The sequence below is a fragment of the Neopelma chrysocephalum genome, unplaced genomic scaffold, assembly GCF_003984885.1.
Source record: "Neopelma chrysocephalum unplaced genomic scaffold, ASM398488v2 Primary Assembly neopelma1_166, whole genome shotgun sequence".
In the NCBI taxonomy this organism is placed as follows: Eukaryota; Metazoa; Chordata; class Aves; order Passeriformes; family Pipridae; genus Neopelma; species Neopelma chrysocephalum.
Genome location: NW_020897828.1, coordinates 670,954 through 696,392, shown reverse-complemented (window position 1 = coordinate 696,392; position 25,439 = coordinate 670,954). Strand labels below are relative to the sequence as shown.

Here is a 25,439-nt window from a genome sequence, read left to right as displayed (position 1 = left end):
CATAATTCAGTTACAACCAAACATAATTTAATTGGATAGTGAAAGAGAATTCCTCGTATAGGTGCTTTATCCCATGACATTGCAGAGGGGTCTGCAAACAGAAGAGCTCATCTGAAAGCAGAAAAAGACTTTCACAAGCATTTTTATATATAAATATACACATATATTTATATATAGCTGTTGCCATCTCCCTCATAGTAAATATAGAGAAAGATATATGAGTGCAACAGGTTCATGGATTTGGGGGACAATCCAAGTCGTGTGAAATTCTTCAGTCTCTGGCAAAGTGAAAAAAAATAATCACATCTAAACTGTTGCCCTTTTAAATGTAAAACAGCTGCTGCCTACTGGCACTGCCTGAATTCCTACATACTCCACCACTTGACAGCAGAATTCCAGCCTCTAGTTTCTTATGGTTGCACATCATGCCATTATTAATATCTGTTAATGGCATTTAAATCCCCTGTTTACCAGGGATTTTGCTTTTGCTGAGGTTCTCTCTGGGAATTTGAGGCAGGCAGAGTTTTGGTGGCAAAACATTCACCCCGTGGTTGTTTCCCCCAAGGAAAAGGGAAGGAAGTTAAGCTGGCATCAGTTGGGCTGTGAGATGTCCCTGCAGGTGATGCTGAGCTACAGGTGTATTGAGATGTATAATTCTTGGGAGCAGCATCCCTGGGAATAGGGACACAGAAGAATGATATCTAAGGGTTATTACATTAACTTCTCTGGTGTGACAGTGACTTCCCTTTCACTGCTGCTGTTTGCATCCAGTTCTGGGAATCCCATCAAATCCCAGCATGGTACCAACAGCACAGGCTTTACATCCACACTCTTCCTCCCTGTTTTCAAAGCACCTGATTTCCCCTGCTCAAATCAGCACTGCCTGTGCTTTCTGCAACGAGGAAACAACAGCAAAAAGGCACTGGAGCAAACCCAGGACAAGTCATCAAAGGGAAAGAGTGTTGTGGCTAAACTCTGGTGGTCAGGGCTTTCAGCTGCTGCAGCTCAGTGTGTCACAACCATAACATGAATTTATCTCAGATGAGTTTCAGGCTCCCTTTCACCGACAGGAAAGGGGTGATCAATAATGTTGACTTTTCATCCCTCTTCCTCTTTCCTTAGCGTTATGCAACCACTCATAGCCTTATTTATTTAGGAAATAAGGCCTTTAGGGGACTTTGATCAGCCTGGCTGAAGTTTCTTCAAAGATTAACTGACTTCTTTAGAAGTAACTCAGTTCCTCTTGGGCAGGTATTTGCTCACCACGTAACTGGGTGTCGAGTGCTGTGTAGTTATAAAGTTTGCTGGGCTCAGCTGTGGATTTCCTTAACACTCTCTGCTGACATCACTGAGTCTCCTCTCAGACTCTTTTATTTTTTTTTCCCCTCTCTTTCTCCCTCCCTCCCTCTCCTCCCTCCCTCTCTCCAGTTTCTTTATTCAGGTAATTCCAACTCAGGCTTATTGCAACTTGTTTTTTGACTGACAGCGAGGGAAGGGAGACTCTCTGAGGGGTTTGATTTCTGTTGTTTTTTGGCTCTCTTTTTTTTTTTTTTTTAAACCTGCGCACATGCATTATTGAAAAAAACCATCCAACCTCTTATAAAAAAGGACTGTTTGACTTGACATGACGATAACATCTAGTAAGGAATCTGAACATTGCTCTTTTACAGGTAAGAGGTATTTGTCAAAAATGCATAAATGCTTAGCAGTGCTTTGGAAGCTGTGAGGAACTGGAAGCTAAGGAGTAGGTGCTTTCCCTGTTTTTCTTTCATTTTAGTGGTTTAAGGATTTAAAAACTGTGTGTAAAAGCAAAAATGTTTATAAGATTGTGCCTTGTAGTGAATTTTGGGGTACAAGCAGTTGAGCGACAAAGCAAAAGCTGTTTGGTCTTTCCACTGATGCAAGTTACTGAATGGGAGGTTTGTGGCTGGTATTTTTACATATATTTATATGTTTATACCTCTTTGTAACTGTTTTCCTGCCAGAAATTTTTCCTTGTAGGAGCCCACGGTGATTTATGGGGTGTTAGAAGCATAATTTTCAGGCAGCTCTTGCTCTTTTTCGAGTTCAGAAACCGGTTTTCATTGGCGTAGTGGGAAAACTTGCCTAAGACTTTGTCCTGCCCCTGTTACCTGTCTGTATGAAAAAAGAGAATGTAAGTTTTCTGTGGCAGGTATAAAGAATGTGAACATGTCTGGGTTGGAGAACTTCTGCCTGTGTCTTCACACCACTTGTTTACGGCAGGTTTGGCTTTTCCTCGTTAATCAAAATCTAAACCTGAGGTGCAAATCCTCTTCTCCTTCAGTGCAGCTTGTTTTTGTCTCCCTTTTTATTTATATTTTGGGATCCTGCTGTAATGATATTTACAGATAAGTTCTTTTTTTCATCCATGGCGTGCTGGTTGTAAAAAAGAACAAAGTTGGCTTTCCTTTGTGAACCAGGAGTATCTACATTACTTTTTAACTGACCTTGATCCCTGACTTGCCTTTGGCCATATTGCATTTAGAGGTATTTTGGGGTCTTTCTGATCACTGTGTACCTGTCTGCCAAGTCTGTGTTTTCCTGTGATATAGTTACCTGTGATATATTTTATTTGATTTTTAATTGAAGGGGAAAGGAGGCAATTTGCTGCTAAAGAAATGTCTTCTTTATTTCCTTGCTTGTAAAATGTCACTACGCTCTCTGCACTCTCTAATAACCAACTTATGGGAGGGAGGAAGCAAGGCTGGAATGTAGCATAGTGCTGGTTGTACAGTACAAACTGGCATTGCTTTTCAAAAGCAGAGTGTAGACCAGACCAAAAACTTCCCCAAGAATTCCATCCCAGCAAATGAGGCATGGCCTGGAGACAAAAACAGCAGCAGATGACTTGGGCTTCAGTCTTCCAACATACATACAATAATTCAGCCCTGTTACTTTTTATAGAATTTCAAATGAAAACAAACAGTTCTTTTTTACCCTGGCTCCCCCATGCAAAGAAGCAAACAAGCCATCAGCCCTGATGGCAGCTGAATTTTTTTATTTGTCCAGGTTTCATTAAAGAAGTCTGGAATATTATTCCTGCCTCTTCCCCTGTTTCCTGAGACACAGAGTTCCTAGAGACAGGCTGTATTCTTTGGGAACAGGTAGAGACCAAAGCTGTGAGGGACCAAGAAAAACAGGAGTGTAAATGCTTTGCAGGCTGAACTTCAGAACGTTTTGAAACAAATTTTGCTTTACTTTGCTTCCAGGAAAAACAAAGCAGATTTTGGGGTGATGTCTTTTTGGTTTATTTGTTTGTTTGTTTTAATGGAGGGAAAGGTTTTTACCTTATAGGCAATAATGGGTATGAAAATCAGTAAAAATTATTGGTTGAGGTATCAAACAGTTAAAATCAACCTTGTCAGTGCAAATGGATTCCCTAAATGGGAATATTTGAAAGATATCTTCCTGCTGAGCTGTCCTTCACCCCTTGGGATGAGAGAGCTTTCATGAATGACTTGAATGAGTTACTACAGACTCAAGGATCATTTTAGCCCTCAGTGTGTTTTTCATATGGCAAATAGCTTGGTGTTAATATGGCAAATAGCTTGGTGTTAATATGGCAAATAGCTTGATAAAAATCATGTGCATGGTCCTGGAGTAAACAGGGCACTGCTGGAAAAAGTAGCTCCCTGATTTCTGTATTGGCTGTGCACGAATTGAAACGCTCGTTCATTCCATACCTATCTATCCTGAGTGGTGTGAAATGCTCATGGAGAACAGCCAAAACCACTGGATACAGAACCAACCAGAGCATCCTAAGCATGAGATTGTCTTTGTGTGACTGGCACACTCTGAGGCTCACAGGAATCCGAGGTCGTGGTCAGGCAGGAAGGGAGCAAACAACGACCTGAATGCTCCAGGTATCATCATCCTTCACTGGAAAAATATTGCTTGGACATAAAGAGGGGAGGGACATTTTTTTTGGATAACACATCTGCAGGTATTTACACCCGTTGGGGTGTTTGGCAAATTTCCTCTTCCAGCAGAGCCTTTTGCAAACCTTCCCCTGCCCCTGGGGAAAGGCTGAGAGTGAACTGCTGGGACATGGGTTGGACCCAGCAGGTGTCTCAGGGAGGTACCATCACGTTGTGCAGATTCTCTCTGGCTGCAGAACACCCTTGGAGATGTTTTCCTTCCTCTGGGGGAGCCTTGCAAGCTTTGAGACACCAAGGCTGGAGAATCCTTGCTGAGGAGACCCGGCTGACCTCCCAGGTGTTGGTGGTGAGCACCTGATCGTTTCTGGTCTGTTCCAAGCCCATTCCCTCCCTGCTCTGGGTCCGGTGAGGTATGAATCATAGAATCATAAAATCATAGAATCAGCCAGGTTGGAAAAGACCTCTGAGATCATCAAGTCCAACCTTTGATCCAACCTCGCCGTGGTTCCCAGACCATGGCACTGATGCCACATCCAGTCTCACCTTAAAAACCTCCAGGGATGGAGAATCCACCACTTCCCTGGGCAGCCCATTCCAATGGCTGAGCACCCTCTCTGGAAAGAAATTCTTCCTAATATGCAACCTAAACCTCCCCTGGCACAGCTTAAGACCATGACCTCTTGTCTTGCTGAGAGTTGCCTGGGAGAAGAGACCAACCCCCCCCTGGCTCCCCCCTCCTGTCAGGGAGTTGCAGAGAGTGAGGAGGTCTCCCCTGAGCCTCCTCTTCTCCAGGCTGAACAGCCCCAGCTCCCTCAGCCTCTCCTCACAGCACTTGTGCTCCAGTCCCTTCCCCAGCCTCGTTGCTCTCCTCTGGACCTGCTCCAGCCCCTCCATGTCCTTCCTGAACTGAGGGGCCCAGAGCTGGACACTCCTGCCTTCTGCGGCCTTCATGATTAAGAAATTCCTTCTCCCACTCGGTTCAAATTTGACCTTGGGGGCACGTGCATTTTAGCTGGTGTTTAAGGTGGAGGGGAAGCCTGAGGCTTCTGTTTGGTACCTTTCGAAACCACACTTGACTCCTTTCTGGTTTGCTTTCCTTGTGGGGGATTTGTCAGCTGGATTTGTCTGTGCTTAGAGAGCCACCTTCTCTTTGTAACTCAAAAGAGTCAAATAAATTTTGACTGGAACAGTAGCATGCCCAGATTAGATTAGTTTAATCTCCATTGCTTTGACTGAGGTGTTTCACTGTAGGTTAGGTCACAGTTTGCAGGACACCTCTCTGGTTTTACGTTATGCACTTTTCCTTATCTACAATTAACACTTTTGCATTGAGACTATATGATAAAAATGTTTATCTGTGTAATATATTCCCATAATCTGTAGTGAAGCAATATACATAACAGTGCGCTGATTTATATGGCTTAAAAGGTATATTGTCAGCATGAACTCATGAAGAGAAAAGGGTAAAATACATTAGGATCAAAATTTCCCCTTTTTCTCACTGGAATTACACAGTCTGACAAAAATATATAATAAAATTGATATAAATAAATAAAATAAAATAAAATAGCCAGAATAAGTAGAATAAAAATAAAATAACATTTTGGCAAGTAAATAAGTTCTTCCTGCTTAAATTATTTTAATTTCACACAATATCTTCCAAGGAAAATATCAACCAGAAAAATGCTCCTGAGACTTTCTGACCTTGACTCTGAAGTTCCCTCAAAGTGCTCCCTTGCTTTCTGCTCAGCAATAATCCTGCTCCAGGCTACCTGTCCTTACTCCTGGAAACTTCCACTCCAGCTGTCCTTTTCTGAACCCCTTCCAGCCTCTCACCCAAGCAAACAGGCCTCAGTTTCCTGCTGCCTTATCCAGAAATAATGTTTCCTGAAAGTTTCCTTCCTCAAACACTTCGACACCAAACCTATCAACAGTCCCCTCTCTCCGCCATAAACAGCCAAACCACAGCCCTGTGCTGCAGGAATGGATAAAAGGATGGAGGGAAAACAAGAAAAAATGTGTTTTCTGGGGTTTTCAGAGCAAGGATGTGCTTCATTCACTCAAAGGTACATCAGGATATGGAGGGAGGTGTTTGAGTGATACAAAGCACTTGCAGTTCTGATTTTCTTATGCAAAAGACAAAATGTTCTCATGAAAATAGAATGAAAAGAGCCAAAACTCTTTAAGGTGACATTTTATTTTATGCCCATGTTGAATTTGGTTTACTGGCAGGCTTGGTGGCCTCTGTGGCACGTGGTATTTTGTCCCTTGACTGTTCCCAGCTTACTGCTTCTGAATCAAACCTCCTTTTTGCTTAAGATTAGGCAAAAAGTCATTTGTTACGAGGGACTCTGTTCATGAGTTATGAATTAACGCGGTGAACGTCAGCCCAGGGGTGCTGAATGTCCATTACCTGCTGTGGAATGTGCTGAAAAGGGGCTGAAAGCTCCTGTCAAGGCACAAAAGGGTCAGACTGGAATGGCCTGCGGTGCAAAAATGCTTCCATGGGACCAGAGGTGACTGAACGCCACAAGGGCAGGTGTGGGAGAGCCAACAGGGCTGTTTTAATCTGTGTATAATGGACAGACAGAAGGGTTCAGGTCTGGTTCTTGTTCACACTGTGGCCCTTCCACGGTGCTGGGGGAGATGTGGAGGCCAGATGTGGCTCTTCAGCAGCACATCACAAGCTCCAGGTCGTGGTCTGTTTGTTTTCACCTGTGAGAACAGAATTCAACAAGAAAAACCCATAGAATCATGCCTGTGCTTCAGTTAGTTTTAGTCTAAAGCTCTGTCATACTGCTAGAAATCTTAATAATAGATTTTTTTCCTTGTACCTTTGGTCTTCTTGAGCTAATTATGCTGAATTACTTAAGGTCACAACCCTCACTCCCTGTCCTCAGGATGGGTAACAACATTACTGGTGCTTCAGCCCAAGTTTTGAGGAATTCCTGGTCCTTGAAGTTCATTCCTACTCTGCTCTGTAGTTGCAGTTTAAAAAAACCTCAGCTGACTACCCACAAAACCAAACCCCAAAACAAAACAAAACAAAACAAATGCCCCCCAAACCTCCAAAACAACCAAAAACTCCTCTCAAAACCCAAAAAATCGAAGCCAAATAAAATTTAAAAAAAACAACAAGACCAAAACATCACCACAACAGCAACAACGAAAAAAAAACCCAAAATATGTAAAACATTAACCTTAAATATATATTTTTGGAACAAAGATGTATAAAATTTAGCATTGATTTCTTCTCTTGTCAGAGTAAAATGTCCAAAGCTGTCACTTGAGCATGACCCAAAATAATATTTATTGGTGGTAAATCTCCCTCCCCTTTGTAAGGTCTCAGGTAATAGGGAAAATAAATTCCTATTTTAAGAAAGTTTCTTAGTAATAGGGAAAATAAATTCCTACTTTAAGAAAATTTCTTAGTGTTTATGTGCAGAATTACCAAAAGACTCATTTCAGTGGAGCAATCCCACTGATTTATCCTCCTACTGCACCTTGGTGGGGGGTTCTGCTTTTGCAGAAGTATTTTTGGTTGGCAAACAATGAAAATGTGAAAGGAGACACCATGTCTTTAAATGCTGCAGAGTTTCTTTAGATCTTATAAATAATTATTATAAATAATTAACACATCATCAAGGATAAGCTTTTGTTTGTGATTGCTTTATGTGATCTTAAGAAATTTAGTTGTTAACCACCCAAGATGTCACATAAAGACTGACAATGTCACAGAGGTCAATAACAACCTTTTTTTCTCGGTAGAAACTTTGATTTAAGCATGTTTCTCTTTGAGCTCAAAATTAACAGTGAAATCAGCAAAAAAACCTGGGAGAACAACCAAAATCCTCATTCCCCAGATTCAAAAGAGGTGATTCTGTGACCATGGATGATCACAAGCCTTCAGTCATGATGAACCCATATTTTGGGAAGGGACATGGTGACAGTTTCCGTGTTGATGACACAGACAAGCAATCTGAACCTGTAAAAGAGAGCAGACTTACCCCACATGTTATTTTAGATTCCTAGATAGGTTGTTTTTATACAAAATCTTGTTTATCACCTTCAGTGATGTATAATTTGCATTCTTTTACAGTAACTAAACTCTATGTGTGATGGAAGGAGTGCATCTAGTTGTGTAATCCTACATTGGATTCCATTTGCACAGCATTTTCTATGGGATTTAACCTGAAAAGCTTCAGCAGTACGAGTCAAACCAGGATATTCCAACTTAAAATATACACCTGTTCTATTTAATTTACATGTGTTAACCTCATGCTTCCAGGAATAGTGGGGTTACCTCCACATGCACCAGAACAGATGATTTTCATGTGATAAATAAGTGTGGCATCTTTCAAAAGGGCTGGTCTGGTTATACAGGTGCGAGGAAAAGATGATTTCAGCTGTTTAGAAGTTTGACATCTGGTCTCAGGTCACCAGATGGGCACCTCCAGGGATTAGAGGGAGAGGCAGACTCACTGTGTGGAGGTGTCCAGCTCTCTCCACTGACTCTGCCTTGGAAGATTAGCTCAGAGTAGGCAGAAACCTTTTAGGGAACTAACCTGAACAGAGAGGAATTTCAACCTACTGAATCCCACAACTGGGCTCTCAGTGCACCTCTGGAAATGGCTCTGTTTGGTAGAAGCTTTGCAGCCAAGTCAGAACTTCTGTCTCAGAGTGAGGTTTTCAGACGCCCGGTATTCCCAGAAAAAAATTAAGGGAAGCATATTTCCAAATTTCTTTTAGACAGGACTCACTTGGGCTCATCCCACAGCGTGGGCAGCAGGGCAGGGGGGGATTCTGCCTCTCTTCTCCTCTCTGGTGAGACCCCCCTGCAGAGCTGCTCCAGTCCTGGGATCCCCAGCATGGGAAGGACATGGAGCTGCTGGAGAGAGTCCAGAGGAGGCACCAAGATGATCAGAGGACTGGAGCAGCTCTGCTGGGAGGAAAGGCTGGGAGGGTTGGGATTGTTCAGCCTGGAGGAGAGAAGCTTTGGGGTGACCTAATTGTCTACTGTCCCTTCAGTCCTTGAAGGGAGCCTAAAAGGAAGATGGAGGAGGATTATTTCCAAGGGCCTGGAGTGCCAGGACAAGCGGGAATGACTTCAAATTGACGAGAGAGTAGGTAACATATTAGGAAGGAATCAAAGTGGTGAGGCCTTGGCAGATTAATAAAAAAAGAGAAAACTTCAAATCTTCTCTAAATTATTTCAGATCTAGCAGCAAGTGATGCATGGTGGGACACACAGGGGGAACTTGCTGGATGAACACGGGGATGGGGAGATGTTTGTTGAAGTTGTGATGTGTCTCAAACCAGGTGTACTTTCAGGATATGGTGAAGGGAGGAATTTCATGTGTGTCTAATAGGAAGGTGTTGTGGAATGGCATAAGAGGATTGTAAAGCAGGGAGGGAGCAAAAAACCACCAGGGACTGATTTGTTGAGAAAGAGGAATGAGACCCCAACAAAGAGCAGAAGAAAGCAGAGCTGTGGGGGGCCAGGGCTGTGAGCTTCAGGGGTCTAAAGGAATGAAAGAGGTGTTTGAATTAACAAAGGGGAAAATAAAATGGTCGAAAAAGCGGACAGGAAAGAAGATTTTTACCCTGGAAGTCTGAGGGATTTGTCCATGGAACAGATGAGAAGGACTCTGAGCAGGAGGTGCACTGGGAAATGGTTAATTAATAAATTGAAGCTCTGGACTTGAAGAAAAGGCAGATTTTGGAGATGCTGTGGCGGCAAGTTGCCTACAGACAAGTCATGCAGCAAGGGGAAGTGCTTTTTAGAAAGGAAGTGCTTTTCCTTTGGGAAAGGCTGGGCTTGACAACGAGTCACCAGAACGGGGAATGAAGGAGTTTTCTACTTTGTCTTTAAGGTGCCACCTGACTGGTGGAGTGACAGTCTCTGGACTTTCAGAAATGTCACTATCTTAACCCCATCTGAAATGTGCTGCTGCAATTTGAGATAGTCAGGGTCCTGCTCAGCTACTTTTTGCAACCACTTATCTTTAGCAACTACCTACAAAATACCAATTCCTTTCAACAGCACTAAAATAGAACATAAACAGCACTAAAATAACATGGAAAGGTCTGCTAGTTACACGTTTCCCATCAAGGGTGGTTTTCAATGAAAATGGGGGCTTGATTAAATTAAATATTACAGGAAAAATACAGAGGGTTAGAGATCAAAAAGTTTGATATTTTTTCCACTGAAAGAATGATCTCCTGTTGGCAATGTACTTGATTTCCTCATAGCCCAGTTATTCTTTGTGCCTTGGACTCCTCAGCCAGGCTGTATTTCCATTGATGGATCGAGCCTTATTACAGAAAGTAATTGGGGAACGGTGGTACTTTTTATTCCCATAAATCAGGCTGCTTGGAAAACATCAAAGTGACTCATGAAATTCATGGCATCTGTAAAACTTACCAAAAAAAAAAAAAAAAAAGATGAGGAAGAAGTTGCTGAATGTTGTAGAATCTTAAAAATAAATTCGCGGTGTTTTCTGGAAGTCGTCGGAAAAACCTCCTCAGCAGAACAGGAACAATGTTCTATTCAGTCTAATCACCCCAGTGATCAAAGCTAGACCTTCCCAAGCTCCCAACTGCACAAGATTGCAGGGATGACATGGGATCATAAAGGAACAGCCATAAAGATAAGGTGTGTGTAAATAAACAGGCAAAACAGCCCCCTCTGAGCATAAGGAAACGCAGCAACTTTGAAAAACAGCGTGAGATTTTCTCTTGTTGGGGCCCATCACCTCTGTTTTTATGGAGGTTCCCAAGAAACTGTAAGACAAAGAGAAATGATGAGAGAATTGCACAGTTGTGTCCCCAAATCCCAACAACCAGGACAGGCTCTGTTCTCCAAGTGTCACTTGTCACCGAACCAGGAAACTCGCGTGGCCCCTGCAGCTCCAGAAGGCTCAGATCGTTCATCCAAAAAGCTTTATGGACTGAAAATGCAGGTTTGGATGGAAGATCTAATGAATCCATGAGAATTCGGTAGGGCAGCTCAGACTGAAAAAGCCTTGAAAACAAACTTGAAAGGTAAAAAAAATTTCCGTGTTGACTTTGTGGAAGAGAAATGTCACGTTCGGTCGCTTCGAGGCACGTCTTGTTCCTCACCTGATTTAAATTAGACCCACACATATATCTCTGCAAACATCAAAGCAAAATGAAAGGTTTGGTTTTGGTTTGAACTAACAGCCAGAATTACCCTTGTTGTTTGCTTTTTTTTTTTTTAATTTTGCCAGAAAGAAAAAGTTGAAGCTTTTTTTTTTTTTTCTGCTTTTGTTTTGTTTGTTTTGATATTTCTGGTTTGGCCAGAAAATTCCAAAAATATCGATGTGCACCAGTACATTCTTGCTATTTCCTCCCTTTCAGAAGCCACAGTCTCTGCAGCAGACTGAGGGGTCTGTGTCATGGAAATTGGCAGGGATCAAGCAATTTGGGAGAGCAATGAGGAAAACAAACATTCTTTTCCCTCTGATTCCTTAGGAGTTTATCTGGAAGACACACAGTCCTGGGCTGTTTGACCTCCCAATCAAGAAACTCAGGAAACAGCTTCTTCTTAAAAATATATATATTATTCTTCCGATTTTTGCGCATGTGTGAGAGTGACAACAAGCTTCTGTACAGTGTGAGCATTTTGCTGATGGAAAGGATAAATAATTAACCCAGCACATTTTAATTTCCATCACCTAAGAGTGAAGGGATACAAACCAGCCCAGGGCTCTAAATCCATGGGCTAATTTCAGCTTAGCTTGGCAGGTGAACAGAGGCTTCAGAAATTATGTTCCAACAAGCTCCATGAAACTGGGGAGCTCTGGAAGTCAGAGAGGATTTGTTAATTCCCTCACTGAGAAGAGGAAATCAAGGGGGACCGGCCTGAGCAAGACATCAGAGAATCCCCACAGAGGCAAGGGCAAGGAAAAGGGTTTGGATGGAATTTTTGTGTTGTTACAGCCCTGGGGGTCACCCTGGAGGTGCCAGAACAGGAGGGAACAGCGTTTTGATGGCTCTTTCCTCATGTCCTGAGGCCTCCTGCCACCCCATGAGCCACACAGCAACCCCGTGGGGAGGGAAGGTGGAATTCCTGCAGCCTTCCCTCTGCCAGGCTGCTCTGGGGAACAAGAGGAGCCCTTTGTTCTTGTCCACCACCTCTCACACAGTCCAAGGCCAGGTTGGACAGAGCTTGGAGCAACCTGGTCCAGTGGAAGGTGTCCCTGCCCACGGCAAGGGGGTGGAACTGGATGATCTTTAAGGTCCCTTCCAACCCAAACCATTCTGTGATTCTATGAAGCTGCTGGTAGCCTAAAATACCCCGTTAAAGGGAGCAGGGAGTGACACAGCTGAAAACTGTAATTTCCACTTAAAACTCCCCTATGATTCTCCCCATTAATCTTTGATTTTCTTCCATTCCTCTCCTAAAATGCCAATGTACTCAGGAGTGCTAAGTAGTTCCCATAAAAAGAATGGAATTCTACCAACCGGAAGTTTTTACTTTTTAATTATTAATTTTTAAATCTCCTTAGTGCTCCACAGCTGAAGCTCAGAGTCCCAAGCAAAGCACTGGGGCTTGGACCCCGTGGACCTCAGGAACAGAGAGTTCCCATGGACAACTCTGGGATTCTTTCCTGTTCCTGCTCTGAAATAACAGGTATAACCAAATTCCTCCTCCTGCTCCTGGGGGTTCTCCCCCTAAAATGTGCAGAAGAGGGAAAAAAAAGGGCATTTTTCCATTCGTTGCAAGGAGAGCCTGAAAGCTTGGCACACAAGTGAGCCATGTCCTGGAATTTGGGTGGGTCTAGGAAAAAGCACAGACTTCAGTGGAAAACATATATGGGTGGGGGTGTGTGTGTATGTGTGAGAAAAAGCCTTTTAAACCTTAAATTAACCACATCCATGGATTGGTCAGGAACAAAAGAAAAAAAAACAAAAAAAAGGAAAAAAGTGCCCTGAAATAAAACTCTTAGGCAGCACTGAGGATAAGCAACCCTACACCAATGGGAAAGTGCCATTGGTAGCTTTAGTTCATCCCTGATCACCTCGAAGAGGCAGGTGGAAGGCCCTGGTTTATATATTACTCCAGGATTTAGTGGGTTTTAGGACCCCCCATGACCATTTCTGTCCTTCCTGGAGCTGTGGCCTCTGTCCATGAGGCTGGTGAGGAGGCAGTGCTTGGATGGGACAGGAGCAGGGCCAGGGATGGAGAAGAGGATGGGGACAGGCTGTGTAAGGGCACATAAATATTTGCCTGTGAAACACCACATGCCCTGATTTTATTGGGCGCTCTTGAATTTTCTTTCCAGCATTTAAAAGTTTCAACGCTCTGTTTTTGTTAAGGAGCTCCCAGACATTTTTTTGAGATGAAGTTAAGTTTGATCTCTGTTTATCAGACCTGGACAATCAAGGGAAGTGGTGCTTCATGCAATTTGTAGTGCAGAGAAAACAGTAGGAATGGACATTTTTGAAGCTGTTGTGTCCCTCAAAGAGCATACTGGGCCCACTCTCTAATTCACAGTAAAGTCATTAATTATAAAAGATAATTAAGTTATCTGCATATGTCCCTGCTGTGCAGCAGCATCACCTGTCCTTTGCCTAAGAGAGAAAGACATTCACTTTAAAAATAATTCAGATTTGGGTGAGGGAAGTGGATTTTTCCTCTTGCTAGTGTGGAAGAAGGGTTGCTTTTTGCAAACATTTTGCACAGTATGAACTTGTTCACACAGGCAGGGCAATTCTTCATAACCAAATAACTTCCTGAGAAAATCAGCTTGTAACAAGTTTTGAGATGAAGCCACGACAAACCCATCCTTCTCCCTTGGAAATGTGCTTTGCAGGATTGCAAAGATCACCAGTCCAAACTCACTGCTGTGTCCTGGCAGTGCAGAGAAGACAAAAATTTGGCTTATTTAGCATTTAGCTCTGTATTTATCATTACTCTTCCTGCGTGAAGCACAAATCAGCTGCACCACACAGGTAAGAGAGACCCAGAAACTCTCAGAGGAAAAGCTTTACTACTGTAACAACATCCATCTTCTGCTGGGTCAGGGTGTGCTGTTTTAGGTTTGATTCTTTCTACATTAGGAATAGATGAACAAAAGGTTACCAATATTCAGACCTTCAAAGAAAATTATTTTTTCCCTTGACAGGGAAAGGCCCTTCCTGGCCTTTTGCAACCCTACCATTACTTTCAATACTATTGAGGTTTTTAGATATTTAAAAGGCCTAGGAATTTAATTTTTTTTTTCTTTTTGGTGGAAGCTTCTTTTTGTAGCCTGATATTTCAGCTTTGAGGTGTGGCTGCACAGGAATGGAAAATCAGGAGCACGTTTCTCTCTGCAGTGTTTGTGAATATGCACACACAGAGGGATATTTGTGGGGGACTAAAGCCGTTCTTCGTGAGTCTGGGCTAAAGGAGAGCTGTGATTTATGAGAAATACGGAGGGAACACATCCAAAATTGTGCCCCAGCAGGAGCCTGACACCCCTGAGGGAGCCTCACCCCCCAGCCACACCTACCCCGAGCTCTGAGAGCCCTGGTGTGCCATGACTAATTTAAGAACAAACCCCAACTTGACTGGGATGCAGGGCAATGAATTGACATCACAAAGGGTAATTAAAAAGGATAATTAAATGTATTTATACCCCAGGGTTGGCACAAAAGCAGGAGGTGATGCCCCTGAGACAAGGCTGGTGCTGGGACCTGATATCTGATGTGGGGTTTGAGGCTTCAGGGGATTTGTCGCCCAAGAAAATAGAAGCACAAACCACTCTGAATGGTCTGGAATATCCCACTGCTGCCTGATAAATATCTTTCATCTCCCAGCTGTGGGAGCTGAGAAAGAGGGAGAAGAAGTAGCCCCGGGGAAGACAAGTTGCAGCTGTTTTAGCCAGATTTTGTGAACTGCAGCGAAGTGCTAACTTTTCTCCCTGCCTCTTGCATAACCATGACTAGGCACTGCTATTCATTTCCAGCCACCTGCTGACAATTTAAATTAAAAATCTAGAGGAAGTGTCTAGTTTGGGGTTTGTTTGCTTGCTTGTTTTTAAGCAAAACCAGATTTTTGTTAGACCGAGAAATGAATTTTGGAGGGAAAAAAAAAGGCAAACAAACAAGAAAAGAGACCAGGGAAGTTTTCTGTCCCACTAACCCTTCTGCAGGTCTGAAGCAAAAGCAGCAGATTTCAAACCAGCTGGAGGTTGGCAAATCAGTGGCTCTGAGTTTAACTTTATTATTATTATTGTTATTATTATTATTATTACTATTATTCAGTGGCAGAGTAGGTGTCTGACAGATTATGAAGTGATGGGTGAGTTCTGGGAAGGTTAAAAACAAGATGCTGTCATTTAGCTGCTGTGAAATAAGGGAAAGCAAGGACACAGCCAACTTCCAGTGAGCAGGGGCTGACAGTCCCAGCAAGATTATCATGGAATAATGGAATTGTTTGGGTTGGAAGGGACCTTAACAATCATCCAGTTCCAACCCCCCAACTTTCCTCTAGACCAGGATACTCAGAGCTCCACTCAACCTGTCCTTGGACACTTCCAGGGATCCAGGGGCAGCCACAGCTTCTCTGGGCAACCTGTGCCAGGGCCTCCCCTCCCTCACAGGGAAGAATTCCTTCCCAATATTTAGACTTAAACTTCTATCCCTCAGCTTAAGGGCATTCCCCCTTTTCCTGTCACTCCATGTGAAAAGTCCCTCTCCAACCACCTTTCAGGTACCGGGAAGCTATTTTGAGGTGTTCCTTGGGCATTCCCAGTCACAGGTTTGTTCTCTGGTGACCTGGGAGGGGATTCCCCTCCCTATGAACTTTGTGAGACTCAACAACCTGAGCAGTAAATGCCTTCAGACTCCTTATTCTCCATGCTGGTACCTCGTGAAGCCACCACCATGTGACTAAAACACCAGAAGGAAACACAGTTGTCCCTCTCTTGGGTACAGAAACACGAAACTCTTGGCACATGAGCTGGTGCAGGCAGATTATAGACAGGTGACTTATACCAGGCAGCACATAAAGAGCCATAAAGTGAGGTAAAAATATGGCTTTTGAGGCAAAAAACCTCAACCCTCTTGAGCCCCAGCCCTGAAATCAGAGACAGGAGCAGCAGTGCAGCCTCTCTGGTTGGAGTTGTGCTCTGGAGAGGTGGCCTGTCCGGGCTCTGGGATGGGGAAGGCAGTAGGAGCTGTGTGAAAACACACTCCCACAGGAATTAGAGTAGCTGGCTGGCAAAGGGCCTGCTCCCAAAAAAGGAATTAAGTACTTAGGCAGGACTTAGGTAGGCCTTAGTTGACTAAGTGAAAAAGTATTCTGCAGAAAATCCCTGCCCAGCTCGTGTTCCGTGCTGGAATGTGTACAGGTGCCTTCCTTTCTGCCCCTCATTCTGCTGGATGCCCAAGAGCTCCGTGTTTGGGCTTGTCACAGAGCACCCTGCACAACACCAAAGGGATTGGTTTATCTCATGGCCAAGTAAGGAGAGCCAAAAATGAGGCATTCCTTGGCTTGCCTTCTCCCAATATATTCCCCAGATCTTCTTCTCCTCCCTCCTGCACAGCAAGGCTCCCTGATCCATGTGGCTGCTGCCACTCGTGTTCCCAAATCTGATCATTGGAGGAGGTGGAGGTGAGGCTCCTCCCTGAGTCTGAGGCTTTGTTCCCAAATTTCCACCCTTGCAGGGGAGTTCACCAATAAGGAACTGGAAAGATGGGGAGAGAGACCTTGCACTTCCTAATGAAGCTTCATCACTGCATGGATGAGGATTTATAAGGCCAGAAAGCAGGAAAGCATTGACATTACTCTGTGAATGGGGTGTTGGGGTGCTCATGGAGAGTGAGACCTTCAGTCTCTGCACCAAAATATGCTGATGTGTTCCTGAAGAAAAAGACACCAAAACTGTCTGAGCACTGAGGCAGAAACATCTCCAGGCATTTTTTCTTGGCTTTGATTTTGGAAATGGCTGTTTTGCTTTGACTGACACATTAAAGTGTCTTCACCTGTGATCAGCCTCAAGGAAAACTTCAGCCCAAAGGGGTGAAGGTTTGTAAAATTTGAAACATTGAAAATAAGAGTCCTCCCTGCCCGAGGCAGAGGGGTTGGAAGTAGATGGTGTTTTAAGTTCCCTTCCAGCACAAATCATTCTGTGGTTCTACAGTTTTATGATATAATGGAGAGGTCAGGAATAGGTGCTGTGAACCTACAGTGAGATATTTGTTGAACATAAACCAATAATCTTGTGAGAAACAGCTCTGCTGCCACAACTACACACTTGTCTGGTGGTGGTGCCAGCACAACTAGTTTGGACCTTTGGATTCACAGAGGATGGGAAAGAGGAGAGGAACGGGATGCAAAGCAAAATGGGGGAAAACAGGATAATGAGAGATACTGTTGTGGAAAAGAGAAATACCTCAGGGAGAAGGAAGGACAGGATTTAGCTACTGAAATCCCCCCCATGGGGGGGGAGAGTGAAGAAATTGTGGCAGTGACTGCAGAACAGGACAACATTAGGCTTTAAGCTCTCTGAAGGTCTAGTCCTGGCTTTATATGGGGAAAAGACATCACTGCCATCCTCCCTTAGCTCAGTTCCTTCTCTGAGGTGTTGCTGAGATGTTTAATGTTCCCACAACAGGCCAAAGATGTAACTGAAAGTGGAAGTGCAGGGTATGAGCTTGCTAAGCTTTATGCAAAAATAAATGTCCCTTTCAGCCTTGCAGAGCAGTTCTGGCATCCAATTTCCCAGAAACGGAGAGGACAGGATTTCAGGAGTCTGTTTAGACTTGCCCAGGTAGAAAGAGCCAGGTATGGTTTGCACAGCAGGAATGAGGAAAGGGTAAGAGGGTGGGAAGAGCATCACAGCACGGGCAGGTTTGAAATGCTTAACTGTGCTCCCAAGGTGTTTGAAAAGAGTTTGAAGCAACAAAACACCAGCAAGGGAGACATTCAGAAGGATTTTATGTTGCCTGCCCTGCTGAAGAAAAGCCATTTGTTAAAATAAAAAAGCAGGGCAGGTTTCTGGGCAACCTATTTTTTTTATTTTTTTTTTTCCCAACAGTATTGTGTAAACCATACTACTGAACACAAAAAGGAGAGTTTCAGAAAGTGAAGAGTTTATTTACTTCTTCCTGAAAGAAGCCTTTGGTGTCCTTGAAGGTTCCTTGACTGAAGGCTGTGCATGGCCAAGTCCCCTGTTCATCCACAGAGCTCAGGGTGGATGCTGGAGGGCAGGTTTTTGGAAGGGTGGATGCTGACTTGTGGTGTGTCAGCTGCTCAGACACTTGCAGGATGTGCTTTTTCTCCACTTGGAGGCCTGATCCAGAGATCTGGGAAATCACTGGGAACTACTCCATCAGCTTTGAGTCATCTTTTGCCTTCTCTCTACCCTCTTGGTTGTTTTCCTGTTTCTTCACATCAGTGTAGCTTCCAAGGCTCATCTGTGTAAATGAATAGTTACTGCAAAGCTTTACACCCTACCCTTGGGAACAACAAGATTCCTGTACAAACATCCCTGAGAAAGGGATATTTGTACACCACAAGACTTCTCCAACTTTAATTATTCTTCCATGCCCAGATATCAGGAGGGACAGAGATGGATTTGGGTTTTCACTTCCTTTAACACTGCTCTGCAAAGAGTTGTTGCCCTGGCAAAGCATCCTTTTGCAGCCTGTGCTTCGCTCCCTCTGCCCCTGCTCCCTTTGTATTCCACAACTCAGCCAGGGAGCAGGATTTTGCCTGTTGACAGTTGTACAGCATAACCTGGTGCTCAGCCCAGGGGGAGGAGGATGTTCATGCTAGGCAGAGCACTGAGAATTCAGGAGGGACTTTTGTAACCTACTGAACCACGGCAGACCTAGGAAAGATCTGAAGATTATGCAGTTCTTTTCCATGTTTTCTTTCCTCACCCCTGCTCTCTCTTTTTTTTTTCCTTTTTTTTTTTCTTGCTAATGGTTTTTGCTGGTTGAAAAAACAGTTCAAGTTGCACCCCCGTCTCAGAGTGGCAGTGAAGCATGCCTGAGGATTTGCTCCAGTGGCAAAGCAGATCTGATTGGGAAAAAAAGCAAACAGCAGAGGCCATTCGAGCAAGTCATGCTCCTGAACCCTTTCAGTCAGTGGTGGCTGCCAAAAGAGGTCTTGCACAAGCAAATCTGGCTTCGTGCAGGAGGAACATTTTTGCATGTATGCAAGCTGGCTCTGACTCCTTGATAATGTGGTCTCTGGAAGCAGTGTTAATGTGCTTCTTAGATCCCTGGCTGCTGGAATTACCTTAATATCAAGGTATTCATGGTTTGGTATGTAGCTCTATGTTTTGTTGACTTTGTCTGCACTGAACTCCCTTACGAGCACCTGCTCTGCTGAGGAGTCACCTCTGGCTGTTCCAAAGGGCTGGTGAGGAAAGGAGGTAATTCATAGGACATTAGAATGCTAAACAAGTCTGAGATGATTTTATTTTCTTCCCTCTTGAAGTATGTTTCCTTGACTGTACTTCAACTCACTTTTATTTGCAGCTACACTTTGATTTACAGTAACAAAAAAAGAATTTATCAGTGTAAAATCAGCTAGGGAACAGACAGTAGGTGTTCTTTTAATTTAAAAATGGATGTGATATTATTATTCAGGCTTGTTTGCTTATATTAACTTACTGTGCTAGACATGCTTTATGATTTAGAGTGACTATAAACCAAACAAACCGAAGTGTTTTGGCAGAGGTGCTGGGCTTGGCTGTCAGGGCAAAGAGTCTAAGGTCCCTCTATAAAATATAAGATGGGAAATAGCAATGCAGGTGTTGTAACATGTTTTTTTTACACATAGAGACACCCATGAATCATTTATTGTGGGATATAGGACTGGTCACTTCACTCAGGAAGCAGGGGGGAACTGGGGGCAGGGGAAAATCCTCCTCTGAAGCCCTTTTTCTTTTTTTTTCATGGATGGTTTCATAAGAGTTTCTCCCCCTGCCAGTGGTAAGGGAGGGGAGCAGGGGCAGCACTGCCACTGTGACAGATCCTTCTCTCTTCCCATATCAGTGGGGCAGGGAAGGGAAACATTTCTGCAGGGAAAGGAAACCAAGAAGAATTTCCCCAGGGAGGAAAAGAGCACTAGAGGAATTCAGCATCACACAGGAAAAAGTGATGTGAGGGAGAAAAAAAAAAAAAAAAGGAAGCAAATCAACGTAAAAAAAAAAATACCCATTGACCAAAAAAAGCACCAGGAATTGGCTGGGATCCATTTCAGGAAATCTCTGTAAAGCTCAGTAACTTTGTCACATAGAGAAATCCAAGTGAAGGGAGGAGGCAGAAGATGATGGGGGAGCTCTGATCCAGCCTCTTTCATCTATATTAGACTCCAAAATGCTCCACCACGCTGACCTCACACGTGGAGATCAACATCACACACAGGGACAGCGGAGAGGGACAGGGAGAAATTGTGACTTGTGAATTGAAACACAGCCTGGAGTGTGACAGGCACACCAAAGCTTCTCAGGTTAAACCTGAAAGGGCAGAGTTTTGCAGCTGTCCCCCTCTGTGCTGGTGCAGCCAAGACACTGTGCTCTGCAACTCCCTCACTCCCTCCCATCTTCTGGGGGGAACTCTTCTGCCACAGCATTTTGGTGTCATATCTGTGGTATTGGGTGTCCTCCAGCAGGTGTGGGAATGTGGCAGGATGCAGTGGCAGGATTTTCTCCATTTGGGGCTCCTGGACAGGGAACAACATATTCCAGGGCAGAGGAGAGAGAGGGGCAAGAGAGACTCTTACCAAGCCCTTGTCTGGGTTGAACCTTGTTCTTTACTGTCAGGGGGGTGAGACGCTGGAACAAGTTGCCCAGAGAAGTTGTGTCTGCCCCATCCTTGGAAGTGTTCAATGTTGGACAGGACTTGGAGCAACCTGGTCTGGTGGAAGGTGTCCCTGCCCATGGCACAGAGTGGAACTGGATGATCTTTGAGGTCCCTTCCAACCCAAACCATTCTATAACTGTGGTTATTCCCACCTCACTCTGGCTGCTCCAGGTGACATCTGGTCGTGTCACCCTTCTCCCAGATGTGAGGAGCCCTTGTGAGGATCTCTCACCAACGTGTGGACCCAGCTGGTGCTGCAAATGAAGAGTGTGGTGCTTGTTTTACCAAGCTTGGCACATGGTGGAAGTATCCAAGTGGTAGAACTGCTGTTCCCACCCTATCCACTGCATCCCAAACACATATTCCGACCACTTGTGCAGTAAACAGTGTCTCTGGAGCCCTGTCCCTGCCCCCCCAGCTGGAGCCCACCAGCAGGAGCCCCGAGGAGGGAGGTGGAGCCTTGGCTGTCTCCGTCCCTGTGGAGGAGGAGCTGGCAGCCCTGGGGAGTTGCTCCCAGGAGCAGGAGCCCAGGTAGGCTGAGCAAGGGGGTGGGATGGGGATGTGTGTCCAGCACTGGATGAGAGAGGCCAGCTATCTCCTGACCTGGAACTTTGTGGCAGGGAAACTTGTTCTGGCGAGGTAGAATTAATGGCTAAGGGGAGCTGTGCTTGAGAGGGAGAAGTGAACTTATTTCAGGACAAAAGTTTTCCATATGTTTTACATCCATGTCTTATCCAGGGTGAGCCTTGGTGTGGGGAACGGAGCCTCTTCCTTAAGCATTTCCCTGACAGGTTTCCCACTACAGGTTGCACGTATTTATTGCACACTGGCAGCAGTGTTTGACTCAGGGTTTGCCTAAAGAGCAGTTGCATGTACAGCCCTTCCCACCCCCTGCCCTCCCACCCCAACCCCCATCCCAGCCTCCCCCCCCCCCATTTCCTCCCGTTGTTCTTTTTCGGATCACTTGAAGGTTTTTTCCTGTTTATTATCCGGACATGCTGTGCACTGTGTGTTGTTTGACTGTCACATAAGGAATCTCCTACTGGGATCATGGATGCATTCCTTTCTTTTATTTATATATATATATATATATATATATATATACATGGCAATGGTTCCTAAGCTATGGAAGAGAAATGCTGGTGATTAAACCAAAACTGGAATGAGTTACAGTTGTTAATGGGAGCTAAGTTTAATTACCCTTTCCCAGAAAACCTGCAACAGTGTGATGATATAGTCCCAAACAAAAATTCTCCTTAATTGACATAACAGGAAAGTAACTTCAGTGAGCAATTATGCTGATGTCCTGGGCTGGCACATGTGTGTGCCACAAATATATCTTGTACTTCCTGCAAAATTCTTTTAAGTAGCTATAAGGAAGACATTATTTTTTTCCTTTTTTCTTTTTTTTTTTTTCAGTGGCTCACGAGAACTAATCACTTACTTGAGGCTCTTTTTGAGGAAAACAATGGAACAAAACAATGCCTTTTTGTAAGACCTGCCAAAGCACAAAGGATGCATGGGATGTTTTTTTTCTTTGTTGCTTTTGTCAGCAGGAAGTTTTGTTGTTGGAAACGACTATAACATGCACTGTCCTTGCTCTACGTAATCGCTGTCTGGTCCTGCAAGCCGGGTCTTGTTAAGCTGCCTCATCCAACTGGCACAGGCACCGCTCTGCTTCACTCTGTGGGCTTTGCTCAGCCCGGAGTGTCCTCACACTTAACGCTCCATCCGGGCTGATGCACAATAAACAAACTTCAGGACTCGGGTGGTCCAATGACTGCTGGGTTTGAGCAGGTCAGGGCCCACCTTCAGAACGCTGACTTTGTGAATTGCCTCCTTTTTATGTTTTTTTTTTTTAGCTTAAAGTCGCGGTGCTGTGCAGCGCAAACGGCTTCAAAGGGTCGCATTCAGGTGTAAATGCTCCTTTTCCAAAGCTCGACTTTGATGTAGCTCAGGTCTGCTTTGTTTCCCTCTAGGTTAGTTGTAGGTTCGTGTAACAAAGAGCCAGATCCGATTGAGTAAATCACTTGTGGAAGTTAATTGTTCACAGTGAAAGCTGGTCTGGCTCATTCTGCCTCCGTCGCAGGAAGAGACAGAGGTGGTGCTGGATCTGCTCTCTGAACCCAGCCTTGACGCGACTTTAACTCTGATCAGATGTCTCTCTTCAGGGCATTAAAGAAAACCTGCTCACTAATCAAAAAGAGCCTCTTCTCTAGAGAAACGTAAGAAAAAAAAAATTATTTAATGCCTTTTACAGAAATAAAGGACTGATGTAAAAGTTCAGCTCTGTCGAATTTCTTTTGCAGGCTGTCATAAACAGAAACCTTTACTTCTCCACACTTGGCAGTCACCAGAATCAAAGAATGATTTTTTTTTTCTTCCTGGATTAAAAAAAAAAAAGAATATCAAATTATTTGCAATGTCAGATACTGTATGATGCTAACTTTGCATTCCAGCCGTTTTTATTCACCGTGTGCTGTGTTTAGATCGTGTTTGTGCCTTCGCTCCATCAAATGGTTTTTAGGGTCAGCTGCGGGCTTCGGCTTGGTTGAGTAACAGTCTTCTTGTGCTCTCTCCTCAGGACTGAAGCAGTGAGAATGGAAACCACGAAGATCAACATGTCCCGTGTCCCTCTGGTGAACGGAGGCATCGACTCTGCCATGCTCAAGGCGCACAAGCCCCGGGTGATGTCCAAAAGCGGCCACAGCAACGTGCGCATCGACAAAGTCGACGGCATTTACCTGCTCTACCTCCAGGACCTGTGGACTACAGTGATAGACATGAAGTGGAGGTACAAACTCACCTTGTTCGCTGCTACTTTTGTCATGACCTGGTTCCTCTTTGGGGTTATCTACTACGCCATCGCGTTCCTCCACGGCGACTTGGAGATGAACAAGTTCCCCCCGAAGAGCGAGCCGTGCGTCAAGAACGTGGACTCTCTGACTGGGGCTTTCCTCTTCTCCCTGGAGTCACAGACAACCATTGGCTATGGGTTCCGTTTCATTACAGAGGAGTGTCCCCACGCCATCTTCTTGCTCGTGGCCCAGCTGGTCATCACCACCCTGATTGAAATCTTCATCACAGGTACCTTTCTGGCCAAAATCGCGAGACCTAAAAAGAGGGCAGAGACCATTAAATTCAGCCACTGTGCCGTCATTACTAAGCACAACGGAGAACTTTGCCTGGTGATCAGAGTGGCAAACATGAGGAAGAGCCTTCTGATACAGTGTCAGCTGTCTGGGAAGCTTCTCCAGACGTACGAAACCAAAGAAGGGGAGAGGATCCTGCTGAACCAAGCCAGTGTCAAATTCAATGTTGACTCCTCCTCAGAGAGTCCCTTTCTCATTTTGCCTTTAACCTTCTACCACATTTTGGATGAGAGCAGCCCCTTGAGAGACCTGACACCTCAGAATCTCAAGGAGAAGGACTTTGAGCTGGTGGTGCTCCTGAATGCCACGGTGGAGTCCACCAGTGCTGTCTGCCAGAGCAGGACTTCCTACATCCCCGAGGAGATCCACTGGGGCTACGAGTTCGTGCCTGTGGTTTCCCTCTCTCCAAATGGAAAGTACGTTGCGGATTTCAGCCAGTTCGAGAAGATCAGGAGGAGCACAGATTCTACTTTTTACAGCATGGACTCTGAAAAGCAAAAACTAGAGGAGAAATACAGGCAGGAGGATCAGAGGGAGAGGGAACTGAGAACAATGTTGTTACAGCAGAGCAATGTTTGATTGAATGGACAAACTATTCTGATTAATCCTTTTTGCAAACTGAAAAAAAAAAAACCATACTCTGTGCTGTATGTCTGCTGTGAAACCAGCAGGGGAGTCCTTTTTTAGCTCTGGTGCACAGTAAATCAATCCCTTTGGTTGAGTGGTCAATCAATTATTTTTTAATTAGGCAGGATTTCTTTGTGCACCATCACGACTTAGCAAAGTCGGATTTGTGTTAAGTCTGTGCCTTCTGCCACCACTAAAAGCAGACACAGCACTTTCCTTTTGGAAAGTGAAACTGGATGCACTGTGCTGATTCCTCCAAATATTTATTTGACGTGGTTTTACTGTGAACATGCACTCGCAGAGACGGCACACAGCACTGCTCCTTTAAAGTACACCTATTTAAAATGTATATTCTCGTACCAGGCATTGCCTCCCGGGGGATTCCTGGCACTGAAAGTAAGTTGAGTGGAAGAAAAAAAAGGATTGGATGTGGAAAGAGCCTGCAGGGAGGGGTTAAAATCCTTAAATCTTGAAGGAGGGTGACAGAGTAGTGCTGGGTGGTGAGGAAGAGAACTCGCTCCCTGTCTCTGCTGCTCAGAGCTTGTTTTGTGATTGTTTTATGATCACTCACTTTTTTAACCTTGCTAATGCCTGATTTATATATAATAGCAAAAAATGAGGGAGATGAGGGCAAGATGCACAGAATCATGACAGTGATCAACTAAGGTTACAGCTGGCTTTGAGACACCTGTTTTTTATCCAGTGTAAATAGTTTGTAGCAGCAGCATAACAATACAATTCTACAGATTGCTTGCTTTGCTATGGACCATATTTAATTCTGGTTAAAAGAAAGCTGTGTAACGTCTGTAGACAATATTTACTTTTTTTTTTTTTCTGGCAACCATAAAGGACAAGCATTCCTTTCATCCATTTCATTTTTTTGGTCTAACTAAAACCATTCCATTAATAAAGGAATTAAATTCGAGCGGTT

General features: G+C 44.3%; 1 protein-coding gene across 4 annotated transcripts; it reads left to right on the top strand.

Annotated features, from left to right (window-relative positions):
• The first annotated feature begins 1,247 nt into the window (after positions 1 to 1,247).
• KCNJ15 (potassium voltage-gated channel subfamily J member 15) lies at positions 1,248 to 25,439 on the top strand. Of its 4 annotated transcripts, XM_027701770.1 has the most exons (3): positions 1,248 to 1,670; positions 12,431 to 12,555; positions 23,314 to 25,439. In XM_027701770.1, exon 3 carries the CDS (start codon positions 23,330 to 23,332, stop codon positions 24,458 to 24,460), a length of 1,131 nt encoding a protein of 376 aa, XP_027557571.1. In that variant the 5' UTR covers positions 1,248 to 1,670; positions 12,431 to 12,555; positions 23,314 to 23,329; the 3' UTR covers positions 24,461 to 25,439. The 4 variants fall into 4 exon arrangements, with proteins under 4 accessions (XP_027557571.1, XP_027557569.1, XP_027557572.1 ...); XM_027701768.1 differs by lacking the exon at positions 12,431 to 12,555; XM_027701771.1 differs by lacking the exons at positions 1,248 to 1,670; positions 12,431 to 12,555 and adding an exon at positions 18,878 to 19,170.